The sequence below is a fragment of the Dama dama genome, chromosome 22 (genome assembly GCF_033118175.1).
Source record: "Dama dama isolate Ldn47 chromosome 22, ASM3311817v1, whole genome shotgun sequence".
NCBI classification, from domain to species: Eukaryota; Metazoa; Chordata; class Mammalia; order Artiodactyla; family Cervidae; genus Dama; species Dama dama.
Window position 1 is genome coordinate 464,961 of NC_083702.1, and position 12,716 is coordinate 477,676.

General features: G+C 61.4%; 1 protein-coding gene across 1 annotated transcript; it reads right to left on the reverse strand.

The window, feature by feature from the left end:
* Positions 1-381: 381 nt before the first annotated feature.
* Positions 382-10,237, reverse strand: MAPK8IP2 (mitogen-activated protein kinase 8 interacting protein 2). Its single transcript, XM_061124219.1, has 12 exons — positions 10,073-10,237; positions 9,033-9,138; positions 7,437-7,718; positions 7,197-7,290; positions 5,891-7,111; positions 5,516-5,591; positions 5,217-5,389; positions 5,026-5,135; positions 4,191-4,295; positions 4,004-4,074; positions 1,391-1,489; positions 382-1,076 (listed from the first exon to the last, which is right to left on the reverse strand). Exons 1-12 carry the CDS (start codon positions 10,135-10,137, stop codon positions 1,004-1,006), a joined length of 2,475 nt encoding a protein of 824 aa, XP_060980202.1. The 5' UTR covers positions 10,138-10,237; the 3' UTR covers positions 382-1,003.
* Between the last annotated feature and the right edge of the window lie 2,479 nt (positions 10,238-12,716).

The following is a 12,716-nucleotide window of genomic DNA, read 5'->3' on the forward strand; positions in this document are numbered from 1 at the left end:
ACAAAGAGTCACCTCTTGCCTTCTGGCTCTGTGTGGAGAATTTTTAAAACACCAGTCTTAAGACATAAGCAGAGTGACACCTGCTCCGTCTCACACACACATTCACAAGCATGCGGGCACACTCATGAGCCTGCACACACTCCCAGCCTGGCACTCCAGCGCAGGCGGAAAGCACACGCATCTCATGACCTTCTCTCGGGCCTCAGCTTCCTCACTGACCGAGCGAGTGGAGGTGGAGGGCAGCTGCCACGCGCCGCACTGGGAGCCCAGCGGGGCTTCAGACGGCAGTTCCTGCACCCTGGCACCTCGCCCCCCGCCCCCGTGGGCTGGTCCCCAGCCCCATATCTGCTTCCCTCACCCCAGAAATAGCCAGGGTCACACCAAGCAGAGAGTTTATTGAGGTGCTGGACTGCGGGGAGCGTTTGCAGCGGCAAAGCAGATGCTGGTGTGGCTGGGGCCCGGGCCAGGGCCCCCTCCTCCTAGCAGCGTCTGGGTCTCGGGGTGAGCATCAGGGGCGACTCCTAGTCCCCACCAAGGCCCTCCTGGGGAACCCCTCCCGGTGTCCCCCGAGCGCCAAGTGGGGCAGTGTGGGGGCCCTCTCTTTGTCCCCATGATGAGGACAGGACGATCCCTTGATATTCACTATAAAAATTAAAACTCCTTTATAAATCACGGGGGACGAGCAAGAGGGGTCACCTGGCAGCTTCCTCCCCACGCCCCTCCCAGTTCTGGCCCCACAGTGAAGAGCAGAGGGTGAGTTCGAAGCACAGAGGAGCAGAGACAGACGGGGGTGGGTGGGGGGGTGCGGGCAGCAGGCGGCAGGGGGACGCAAGGGTGTCAGAGGCGCAGGGCCCCCCCGGACAAGGACGCCCGATCCCGCACGGCCCCGCAGCCCCCCAGGCGTCAGGCCCCACGGGCCCCCAGTGCAGTCCTTGCCGAAGCTGAGGCAGCCTCCCACGGCGGCCCCAGCCCTGGCTGCTCCCGGCGCAGGAGAGCAGGGCGGCTACTCCAGGTAGATGTCCTCTGTGGGGCAGGCGTACTCCAGGTGTTGCTGGTAGTACTCCAGGAAGGCGCGGCTTCGGGGGGAGAGTGTCCTCAGGCCTGCGGCCACGCTCCCCACACCTGGGCCCACCACACTGCCCCAGCTTCACCCCTCAGCCTCCTGGCCCAGACCTGGCTTCAATGCAGCCTTCCCGTACCCCCACGGGATGCTGCTTCCACACTCAGGACCACCCCCCACCCCCACGCCCCTCGACACCCTCCACTATCATCTGACCCTCCCCCATCCTGCCCCCACGCCCCCCAAACCTCACCCCCACCCTCCCCCAGCTGCGCACCCCGCCCCAGTCCGGCCACCGTGTGCACTGGCCCACCCCCCAGACCCACTCACCCCACACTCTGGGCCACGGGCCTCATCGACTCCTGGGAGACAAAGACGTGGCAGGCAAAGCGGCTCAGCAGTGGGTGTTTGGTGATGAAGCCAAAATAGCTGCGGGGGGCGGGCAGCGAGCACACAGGGACATCAGGGCATGGCGCCCCAGCCCCGGGGGTCAGGGCGCGGGGGGCGGGCCGCGCTGGGGAGTGTGGGGGTCACATGACTTCAAGAATCAGGCCCCTTTTGGGTCTCTGTCCAGCAGCTCAGGGCTGGGCACCCGTGAGGAGTTACTGATCTTTGTTAATCTGTCCACAAGGGTATCCAGCTGCATCTTCCTCCGCCAGAGCCAGTGCCCGGAGCCTGCCCCCAGGCCGCAGGGCAAGGCGGTCCCTTCTGGCTCTGCTGGGCGTCCCGGTGGCCTCTCCCCGTTCTTCCCCTGACACTCGGAGCCTGCCTGGCTCCACCTCCAGTCCTGCACACCCACAGTATTTTTCAGGCTCCGATGTGGGCCTGACATGGGCCCTGATGTGCAAAAGCATTTTCCTGAAGGAGAAGCTTATACCCCAGCTCCGTGGCCCCAGCCCTGTTCCCTGTGTGGCTTTCCTGAACCTGCCCTTCTTCTTAGCAAGACATTAATAAAAATTATTGTCCAGAGGGAAGACCTGTCCGAGTCCTGCAGCAGGAGGGACCCTCACCCAGCTGCGGTCTATCCAGTCCACCCCAGGGGGTCAGGGTTTGGGGGCTCCACCAGATGGGAATCCACAGGACGGCATCATCACCACAGCACGCACATGTTGACCACAAACACGTCACGGCCTTGTCTCAAGTGTCACGTTCAGATGACTGCATTCAGAGCAAGTGCCAGGCACCCTCCTAAGCAAGTTCTTTAATAACTGGCAAGCCTGCAGTGCCCTGGGCGTGCTCTCTGCCACCTGTGATCTCAATTACCACTCACTCCCACCTTGTCCAGACCCCGGGCACCCAGCAGAGGCTGACCCCACCCCTGCTTCCCCTGAGCTGCCTGGCACCGTCTCCCTGTGCCTCCTCCCTGAGGGGCCTGGGTTGGGTTCTGGAGCAGCAAATTTCGGGAAGCTCTGGGCCGGGACAGCAGCTGCTCGGTCCCCTCCTGGCCGCCGAACCTCACAGCTGCATGTGGCCAGAGTCTGGCCTGGAGGCCTGAGCCTGTGGCACCCTGTCTCCCTCTGCTGTCCTTCTCTCATGAGTGCCACACTTGAGGCCACTGTCCACGTGGCTGCCGTGCACTCCAGTCCTCTTGGTATAGTCCACCCCGCAGCCTGGTCTGAGCCCTGGCCCCCTACCCAGATCTCCAGCCCATCAAACCATCTCCCTCTCAATGGAGAAGTGGCCAAACGAGGCTCTGCCCTGCTGAGGGTGGAAACTGTCGCCCAGCCCTCAGGCAGAGCACCCCCAGTTCCACCACAAGCGTGTAAACGGCGCACACCCGGCCTCTGCCGCAGCAACAGAGTGTGCTGCTCACACTCGGCCTCCCTTGAGGACCTGTGGCCTCAAATACCACCGGCGCCTCCGTGCCCCTGCTGGGCTCCATGTGCCTTGAGGGTCAGCCCCCATCGCCTCATCTGGGGCACACAGCACTGTGCCACGAGGTGTGCCTCACTGGCACCGCGCGCAGAGTCCAGCTGGGCAGGATGGCCGGCCTCCACCCGCCAGTACACGCTGCTCGCTCATTCCCACCTCCTCCCTCTCTGCCTGGCCATCTCGTCTGCCTCATGTCCAAAGTTATCTGCCTGCTCCAAAACATCCCTGCCCCGAAGTCTGTCTTCCACACTACAGACCCCCAGTAACAACAGACACCGCAACCTCACCACGTCTGCAACTGAAGGCTGCACGGCCGGCCTGTCGGGTCCGTTCACGCCATGCCCCTGCTTCTCTTGGTATGTGGGTTACCAACCGCTCAATGCCCAGGTCACCCCTGATTCTCCCTCCAGATTGGCCTCTACATCCAATCAACTCAGTCCTGGCTGCCCCACCTCTCGGACACTGCCCGGACACGGCACCCAGAGGCCCCCGCACCTCCTGGCTCTGGCCAGCAGCACTTGGGTCCTTCCACTTGCACAGTAGGCAGAGCCAGCTGGTCAGCCTGACAGCATCACCCATGACCCCACTGCCAATGGGATTAACTACAAGCTCCTTGGCACAGTCAGAAGGGCACAGTCACTCTGTGTCCCTCCAGCCTCATCTGGCTCCCCTAAAGACCCCCTGGTGCCTCTCACCCACGGCCCTGGCTCAGCTGGCTCCATGCCAAGAAGACCCACCCTGTCACCCACTTGTCTTTCAAGGTTTATAGAGTGGTCTTCGATTGCCCCCCAAGTCCCAGGAGAATTCAGCCACGTCTCTGCTCACTGGAGCCCCAGAGAGATGTCCACCAGATCCCCACAGGTGCTTCAAGTACTTACTTGTCTGTGTGTGTGTCTCCCCACCCAGACCAGATGGGAGCCTGTCTGACCCATGTCTCCTGAGCCCAGAACAGAGTGGGTGCCATGTGGGGGCTCACCTCATGGAGCCACATGGGTGGGGCTGCTGGACAGTGGGGCTGCGTATGGGCGGCCCTCGGGTTTGCGGGGCCCACAGGGAGGGGCAGTCTCTTACCAGCTGTTGCGGGGGTGGCAGCCGCAGAACGAGATGTTCTTCATCTGGAAGAAGTGGCTGCAGTGCTGGAACTAGGAGAGACGGCAGAAGAGCGCCAAGCTGACAGAGGCGGCCCAGCCTGCCAGACACACCTCGTCCAATCCACCTGCTCCGCCCTTCCCAGCCTCCTCGGGGCCCACACCCCCACCTCAGGTCCTCCGCTGAGGCTCAGCTTGACGCCCCGGAGAGAGATCTCAAGGTCACAAGAGGCAGGAGGACGCAGGTGGACGGTCAGTTTTCGGGCCGTGGCAATCTGCAGAGTCAAGAAGAAAGTCTCGGGCCTACAAGCATCAACTTCCCTCCTGGGGGAATATTCTCGATTAGGTCTGAAGAGCCCTGGCCCTGATTCGGGAAGATGTGAGCACGGTCTTGGCCGCTCCTTGGTCTCAGGATGGCCTGCCCCATCTTCTTCCCGGCCCTTTCCAGGACTACAGCCCCGGGCTCCTCACCACCCGTCCCGTGAGAGCCCTGCCCCCTGCTGCTCTCCAGCTCCGTCTCAGGACCAGCAGACAGGCAGGCCCTCCTGAGTGTCCACCGAGGGAATAATGAGCAAGCAAATTGTATTCTTGGTGGCTCAGACGGTAAAGAATCCGCCTGCAGTGCAGAAGACCTGGGTTCTATCCCTGGATCAGGTAGATCCCCTGGAGAAGGAAATGGCAACCTACTCCAGTATTCTTGCCTGGAGAATTCCATGGGCAGAGGAGTCAGACGGGCTACAGTCCATGGGGTCACAAAGAGTCGGACACAATTGAGCAACTATCAAATGAGACCCCAAAGAGGGCTCTGAGAGAGCTGGTCTTGATTTCCAGACACAACTAGGATGGGCTGCGGGGGGAGGTCAGTGGGATGGTGCCGGGGAACAGCCACTGCGCTGCCCTCAGCCTGTCTGCCAGGCCCCTCCGTCAGCGCTGGGGGTCCCAGGCTCGAGGCCTCCGAGGGCTGAGCCAGCCTGCAGGGCTCGCCCCACCCCCAACCCGACTGACCTTCTGCATGGCTGCACACAGGATGCCATTGCCCTGGTGACAAGGCACCTCCACGGAGCCCAGGAACTGGACGTCAAAGCGCTCCACCCAGCAGGGACCCCGCTTGCTCCCTAAAGGGTCACAAGGGGCCTGGGTTAGGTGAGCAAGAGAGGGTCTGGGTGACAAAATGCCCCTTAGGGAAGGGGCCTCACCCAGCAGGTCCTTGGCAGGCCCGGGCACCGCGTGGGCATAGAAGGCGGGGAAGACCCCGCGCTCGCCCGTGCGCATGTTGAAGCCACGGAACCAAAAGTCATCCTCCTCAGCTTCCACCAGCACCGGGTCGTCCACGTCCAGCTCCAGCTCATCGGGATGGCGGGGAATGAACCTGACGTCGGGTCAGAGGTGGGAGGTCACTAGGGCAGGGGCAGGAGGGCAGGACTGTGTCCACCAGGGTCCCGGAGGGTCTGAGACTCGGGTGGAGGGTCAGCGCCAGCAAGGGGGGCGGCTGTACCTGAAAACAGCCCTGTGCGTTTGCTCTCTTTCCTCGCCATTGACCAGGCACGAAAAGAGGCCGAACGACTCGGTGCCTGAGAGACCGAAACAGAGAGGAAGACTTGGGAGTTGCTGGAAGCCCGGCTGCAGCCCCCTCCCCATGGCCCCCTGGTGTGTCTGGGGCTGGAGACAGAGCAGCCTCCCCTCACCACTCCCCGCCCCTGGGGGAGCCCAGGAAAGCCCCCACCCAGGTGCTGGGTAAGAGGACAGTGCCCAGCGCTGACCACCCGCAGACCCTCAGGCTGTCCTGGCCCTTGGGGATCGATCTACGTGCGGCAGGCGGAGTAGCCAGCCTGCTCCCCTGGAACCACCCCCTTCCCCCCTTCTCACTCACTGGAAGATCGAGAGGTGCTGTTGACAAACACGTTGAGAAACTTCTTGGAGAAGGTGAGGTCCGGGCTGTCTGGGGAGGCGTCTCCGGGGCCCTGATCACGGCCCAGCAGCACGGCTCCCGCCTCCTCCTCGCTGGCCTCGCCGCTGTCCTCCTCGCTGTCCTCACCCAGGCCGGCGCAGCGCCGCAGGCTCACCAGCTCCAACTGCGTGTGCTCGTCCACCACCAGCGTGTACTTGACCGCGTCGTACACCAGTGAGGCGTCCAGCGCCGCGGGGCCCGCTCCCCGGCCCCCGGGGGACACCGCCTTAGCCTCAGCTTCATCCTCTTCTTCTTCGTCCTCGTCCTCCTCCTCCTCCTCATCCGAGCAGGCGGCGGAGCAGGCACGGCCCGGGCGGGCGGGGCGACCCGGGGCGGCCCACAGCGGGGTGATGGTGTCGCGCGTGGGGTTGCTGAGGAAAAGGCAGGGCCCGGGCTGCGCGGGGCCGGGCCGAGGGGCGGGGGGCGCGGGCGGCGGTGGCCCACATAGCGTCTCCATGTCCACCAGCTCCACGCTGCCCGGCGCCGGCACCGCTGCCCCCGGGGCCTCGCCGGTGGGCGAAGCAGGCTCCCCGGCAGGGCGCGGCGAGGGGGACAGGCACTGGCCGGGGCAGCGGATGGGCGAGGAACCCTCGGAGATCATGCGGCTCACGAGGTTGCTGAGCAGCCAGGGCGAGTCGGCGTCCTCGCTGAGGTCCGGCTCCGACTCGGACCCGGACTCGTACTCGCTGTTGGTGTCCTCAGGGCCCACCGGCAGGAAGGCGGGGCGGCGCGGGGGCTCGCGCTCCGGCTCGGGCTCCGGCTCGGGCTCCGAGGCCGGTGACGAGGCCTCCTCGATGGAATTGGTGAGGTGCGAGGAGCGGCCGCTGCTGCTGCTGCCGTCGTCGCTGCTCCGCTCCAGCTCCGTCTCCGAGATGGACGAGATCATGCGCCCCAGGCGCGCGCCCCCCACGTCCTCGTAGTCGGAGCCCGGGGACGACAGGTCCTGGCTGCCGCGCCGGCCCCCGTGGCCTCCGCTGGAGCCGCTGCCCAGGTCGGCCTCGATACCCGGATCCGAGGAGGGGGAGGCCCCACCGGGCACCAGGGGCCCTGCGGGTTGGTTTCCTTCGGAGTCGCAGCCTGGGCGCACGGGTGGCTGCGCCCCGCAGGGGCCCGTGTCGGTGGGCGGGAGGGGGGCGGGCGGCTCTGCAGGGCAGAGGCTCAGGTCAGCCCCCCCTGCCCTCCCCCGCCTCCTGTGCCGCTCCCCCACCCCCACCGCGGCCCTGCTCACCTCGGACAGGCTCCTGTGCTGCTGGGCCCAGCGCTGTTTCCTGCCTGGAGGCCGGAGGCCCGGGAGCAAACCCTCCATTGTTGTTCAGCGAGTCCTGGGGTGGGGGAGGGGTGGGGGAGGGGCGGGGGGAGAGCGGCGCTGAGCGCCCCGTCCTCGGGAGCAGGAGGGGGCAGGTGGCTGTGGGCACCAGAGACCCCCCCACGCCGGGAAACAGGGGGAGCTCTGGGCCTGGGAGCTCACCTGGGCTCCCAGCGTTGTCAGGTGGAGCGTGGTGGGCCGATGCTTGTGAGGTTCCTCTAGGGAAGGGGAAGGGATCAGGGGCTCCGGGGCGGGGGTCTCTGAGCCAGGGCCTCCTCCCTCCTTGCCCTCCCCCTCTCCTTCCTCCTCTTCCTCCTCGTCCTCATCCTCGTCCTCCTCTTCTTCCTCCTCTTCATTGTCATCAATCATCTCGAACTCCTGGAAGTCATCCTGGAAGGAGCAGATGGGGTGCGGCTGCTCCGAACGCCCCAGGGCAAGGCTGTCCTGCAGGAAGAAGGACAAGGCAGAGCTGGGCCGCAGCGGGACAGCGACCTGGGGTGCCAGGTGCCAGGAAAGGTGAAAGCGGGAAGCCACAAGTCAAGGGAGGAAACCTCCCTCCAGACCACTCTGCTTTCCACCAACAGAGCAGTTTTTGGTTTTTGCTTTATTTAAAATCAGCTTAAGATGAGGACCTTAGTAAATAAGAGCCCAAACTCCTAAGTCTTGGTGACAGATTCTCAAAGTGGCTCCAACCCACCTGCCAGCCTTATCCCACCCTCAAACCCCATCATATTTAACACCACTACTTTTTCCTTCAAAGCATTTTAACACAACTCATAATTACAGGAGAGTTTGCATCTGTCTCCCCAGCAAGCTGCAAGCCCCACCAGGACAGGGCCATGTCCATATTGTACACTGGGGTACCCCGACTCCCACCAAGAACAGGACCTGGCCCACATAGAAGCTCAGTAAATATGAAATGAATGCATGAAGCAAAGAGCACCAGCACCAGGCTTCACCAAACCTGCACCAGCCTCAGGACCTGCGGCCCACTACATCCCTCGCCAGCAATGCCTCTGCGCCAGCCCCTCTGGTACAGCGCCCTCATCTGCCAGCTCCTGCTAGTCTTCCCTAAGGGCATGGCCGTGTGTTTCCACTGGAAAATCTCCCTAATGGCCTCAGTCCTGGATGGGTGCCCCTCATCGCACCATGTGTCCCCTCACTGGAATCCAGATGCTGAGACTCAGGCAGCCATTGTCTCTCACCTGTCTTCCTCCCCTCTAGGTTATAAACTCCCAAGGGCAAGAGCCACACCTGTCCTGCTGTCTTCCCAGGCACCTGGAAGCCTCTAGCACTTGCCACATGGGAGTTGTTCAGAAATGTTCTTGAATGAAAACAAAAACGTGAAGAGACAGGGAGGAGGAGGAGATGGGGGGAGGGGAACTTCAGGGGAGGAGACAGGAGGCTAAGAGAGGCTAGAGAGGTGGGGACAGGGCTGAGAAGGAGATGAGATGGCAGCTGGAAGGGGGTAGATCTGAGGCCAGAGGCCCCAGAGCAGAGGCACATCTTCCCTCCCCCAGTCCAGCCCATGGAGGAGGCCAGGCAGGGACTGCTGGGGAAGGTCCTCAGTGGGCCGCTCTTAGGCAAAGAGGTGTCAAGTATCAAAGGGCCCACAAGTCTAGAGGCTGAGAGAGCACCCCCCCTCCCCCAGAGGATGCTGTCTCAAGGCTGAGCTAAGACCCGCCCAAGAGACTGCTAAGCAGAAGCTAAGCGAGGCTCTCCTGTGAGAGGGCTCTCTGCCTCCAGCCCTCTCCCCACCTTCTCGCAGTGGTCCGAGTCATAGCTGAGGCCCAGACCGCAGTCATCAGTGATCTCAGACAGATCTTCATCGTCAAATTCCTCCAGGCTTATGTCCTGTGGAGGCCTGGAGAGGAGAGCAAGGACAGGGCTCCTGAGAGAGCTGTCAGTCCTGGACTCCCTGCCTGAGAACTGGTCCTAAGGAGGAGCCAAGGGAGGCCCCCACCCCAGCTCCTCGGCCCCACGATCACAGAGCCCCCAACTCCCACACCCGCATCCTGCCATTATCCTGAAGCTTAAGCCCTGCTCTCCAGGGTATGTCCCCCACAATCGGAGCCACCACCGGCCCAGAGGAAGCACTCGCCCCCAGCCCTCCTCCCAGTCGTCTCCTCAGAGCCGGCAGCCTCTCCTCCCACTGCGCTCAGCTCCAGGCCCCTCTGGGTCACAGCTTCAGCCTCGGGGGAGTCAGGCTGAGCCGCGAAGGGGGAGGGGGGCTGAAGCTGCAGCAGCCGGAGGAGGGGGAGGGGTCGAGCCTGCTCCGGGGCGGAATTCAGCCCCTCGGTCCGCTCTTCCAGCCCGAGACCGGCCTACATCCCGAGGTCCAGCCCTCTCCCCACCCTAGTCCCTTCCCCCAGGCTCCCCCTGCAGACCAGGCCAGGCCTCCACCACAGAGGCCCAGCAAGGCCAAAAGGACACTGCCAGGCACAGAGTGTGCTCAGCACCCCGCCAGGCAGGCCGCCCCTCAGGCTGGGCCCACGACCTCCGCCTTCGGAGGAGGTGTTCAGGTTGGCTGCAGCACCGGATCCCGGGAGGAACCTGGGATGGGGGTGGGGGGCGGTCATTGGGGCTGGAGGAGGGTCGTAAGGGGAGGACAAAGTGGAGAGACCTGGAACCAGGGGTGGGGGATGGGGAGCAAGTGGGCCTCGGGACCAGAGAGGGTCTGGGGCTGTGGCCCCCAAAGGCGGCGGGGGTGGGGTGGCAGGGTCGGGCCGGCGGAGTCTGGGGACGGGGTCGCAAGGAGAGCGGTGGGCAGGGAAGGGCCCGGGCGCCCGAGTGCGTACCTGCAGCCTGGCGGCGACAGCGAGTGAAAGGTGGAAAGAGAAAACATCTCCGCCCGATCCGCCATCTTCTCCGGGGAAAGGCCTGCCGACCGCGGCGGGGGAGGGGTGCCCGGAGCGCCAGCCCCGCGCGCCCTCCGTCGCTCCCGCCCGCCCGTCCTCAGCCCGCCCCCGGTCACCTCGCGACACGCCCTGCGACACCCCGCCGCCAGCACACCTCGACGCCAGGACACCGCGGCAGCGCGAGCCGGGGGCGGGGGGACCAGGAGCAGGGCGGGCCGGGGGAGGGGAGGAGGGCGGGCCGGGGGAGGGCGGAGGGGACGGCGGGGAAGCTGGTTGGAGGAGGCGAGATGGTTTGACTGAGGCTCGGGTTGGAGAGGCGCGTGTGTGGCTTGGTTCTTTGGGGTGGGGGCAGGTGGGAAGCAGATTGGTGGGGATGGGGCATCAATTCGCGTGGTGAGAGCTTCAGCGAGGAACTGGCGATGGGAACGTCGATTTGCAGACCCCTGGTTAGCTGGTGTGGGGGCCGGAGGAACGGGGCCTCGTGGAGGGGTGGGTGCGGCCCCGGGAGCTGCGCTGACTCCCAGGGAATCAGAGCAGAAGCCTGGGGTTCCCAAGCCCGGATCCGAGTGGTTCAGACTGAGACTGTGGGCTGTGCGCGAACGGGGCTGGAGGAGCTATCCACGTCTGGGTGCTGACCAGAGCTGGTCGGAGCTGTCCCACAAGGGGTGCTGATTGGCCCACGGAGATGTCTCCCTAAAACGTGCGGACTGGGGCTGCAGGAGCTGTTTCCCCGCCGAGTGCTGATCAGAGCTGGAGGAGCTGTTCCCCCAGAGGGTGCTGAGCAGTGCTGGACAAGGGCATCTGCCCAAGGGGCGCTGATCCACTCTGGACAGAGTTTATCACACAGAGGATGTTGACTGGGGCCCACACGGAATTTCAGTACAGAGTACAGATTGCGCAGGCTGGATACAGGTATTGATGAGCATTAGGTGAAGTTATAACCCTGAGGCTCTCTTCATTCAATTAGGAAAACTTTCTTGAGCACCAGCTAGGCAACTGGCACTCTTTAGGGTACCAGCAGGTTCTGGCTTTTGTGGAGCTGTGTGTGGAGAGAAATGGTTGACAATCAGCTCAAGGGTTGAGGATCAGATGGTGTTGCAATGGGGGAAGGACAGGTCAGAGTTGTGAATATGGTTATTAAAGACAGGTTGAAGGACCAGGTTAGGGAGACTTTACGGAGAAGATTTGGCTATAGAAAGAGGCTGGAGTTTCAACAAGGTTGCAATGAATTCATTCTTCTTTTCCTTGATGGAAATTATGTGTTCTGACATTCTTTGTCTAAATTTTTTCTGTGGAAAATTATTTCTGAGGAAAGGACTAGCCACTTGAGTGACTGATGCCTGCAAACCACAGGGCAAAGGAGCTCATGCAAGGTGGGAAAGGTGACATTGTCCTTTGGGTGGCAATCATTCCAGCCCAGAGCAAAGAGACAGATGGTGCCCTCATTTGTGGCCCAACCCCAATTTATATTTTACCTCAATTACAGCGTTTTTCTAAGAAAGGCATTTATAAGTTTTTCCCTCCCCAATGGCTGAGAGCTACAGGAGAGCAGAGACACTATTTTATCTCTCTTTGAACCTCTCAGCTTCAAGCACAGTGCCTGGCACACAGTAAGTGCTCAGCAAATATGTGAATGAATGAATGAGGGCTCGTGGACTCTACCACATCTGGGGTACTAAATCCTTGTCATCATGCTGTCTTTTCAACTTTAGGAGCACTAAGAACATTCCCCATTTCTGAAGTTCAAGGACTCTGGATGCAATAACTACTCTGCTTTCCCCAGGAAACTCCAGATCTCTTCTCAGAATTCTCAAAGAACTTTGACCTAAACTTCCCAGATTCCCTTTTGATCTTGAGTCTTGTCATTGAACTGACGAACTTTGACATCCATATAAATGACCCATCTAACACCCTTGACTTCTGATCAAGTCTAATGGTGTATGATCTACTAATGGTAAACCTAGTACAAAACACAAAATTGACTGGACTTTTATGGGAAAATGGAATAGCAACACAGTCTCAGCAATCCTAATCACAGATGAATCCTAAAAAGTCAGAGAATACTTTCTGACAATTTTCTCATAGACTAGAAAATTAATAAAGTCAAACCTTCTGTCTTTCGCTCTACTCACATAGCATGGGTATCACAAACACAAAATAAAAACACCAGTAGTAAAACTGAAAAATGAAAAGCTTAAGAGCTGTACCTTGTTGGGAATACTCTCATAACCTATCACCTCACTTCTTGAATCTTGATTTCAAGCCCCTAATTCTCTGACCGTTGCCTATTTTTCTTGCTTTCTTATGGTATTACCATGACACAATTCTTTGACCCCATAAAAACTTACTCCAGGGAATTCCCTGGCAGTCCAGGGGTGGGGCTCCATGCTTTTACTATCAAGGGCCAGGGTTCCATCCCTGATCAGGGAACTAAGATCTCACAAGCCATGCAACATGGCCAAAGGGCAGAGGGGTGGAGGGCTGTGTGGAGAAACTTATTCCAGGTACTATTGCTGTGTAGCAAACTACCATCAAATTTAGAGGACTGAAACAACCACTTTATTCTGCTCACAGTCTGGGGGTT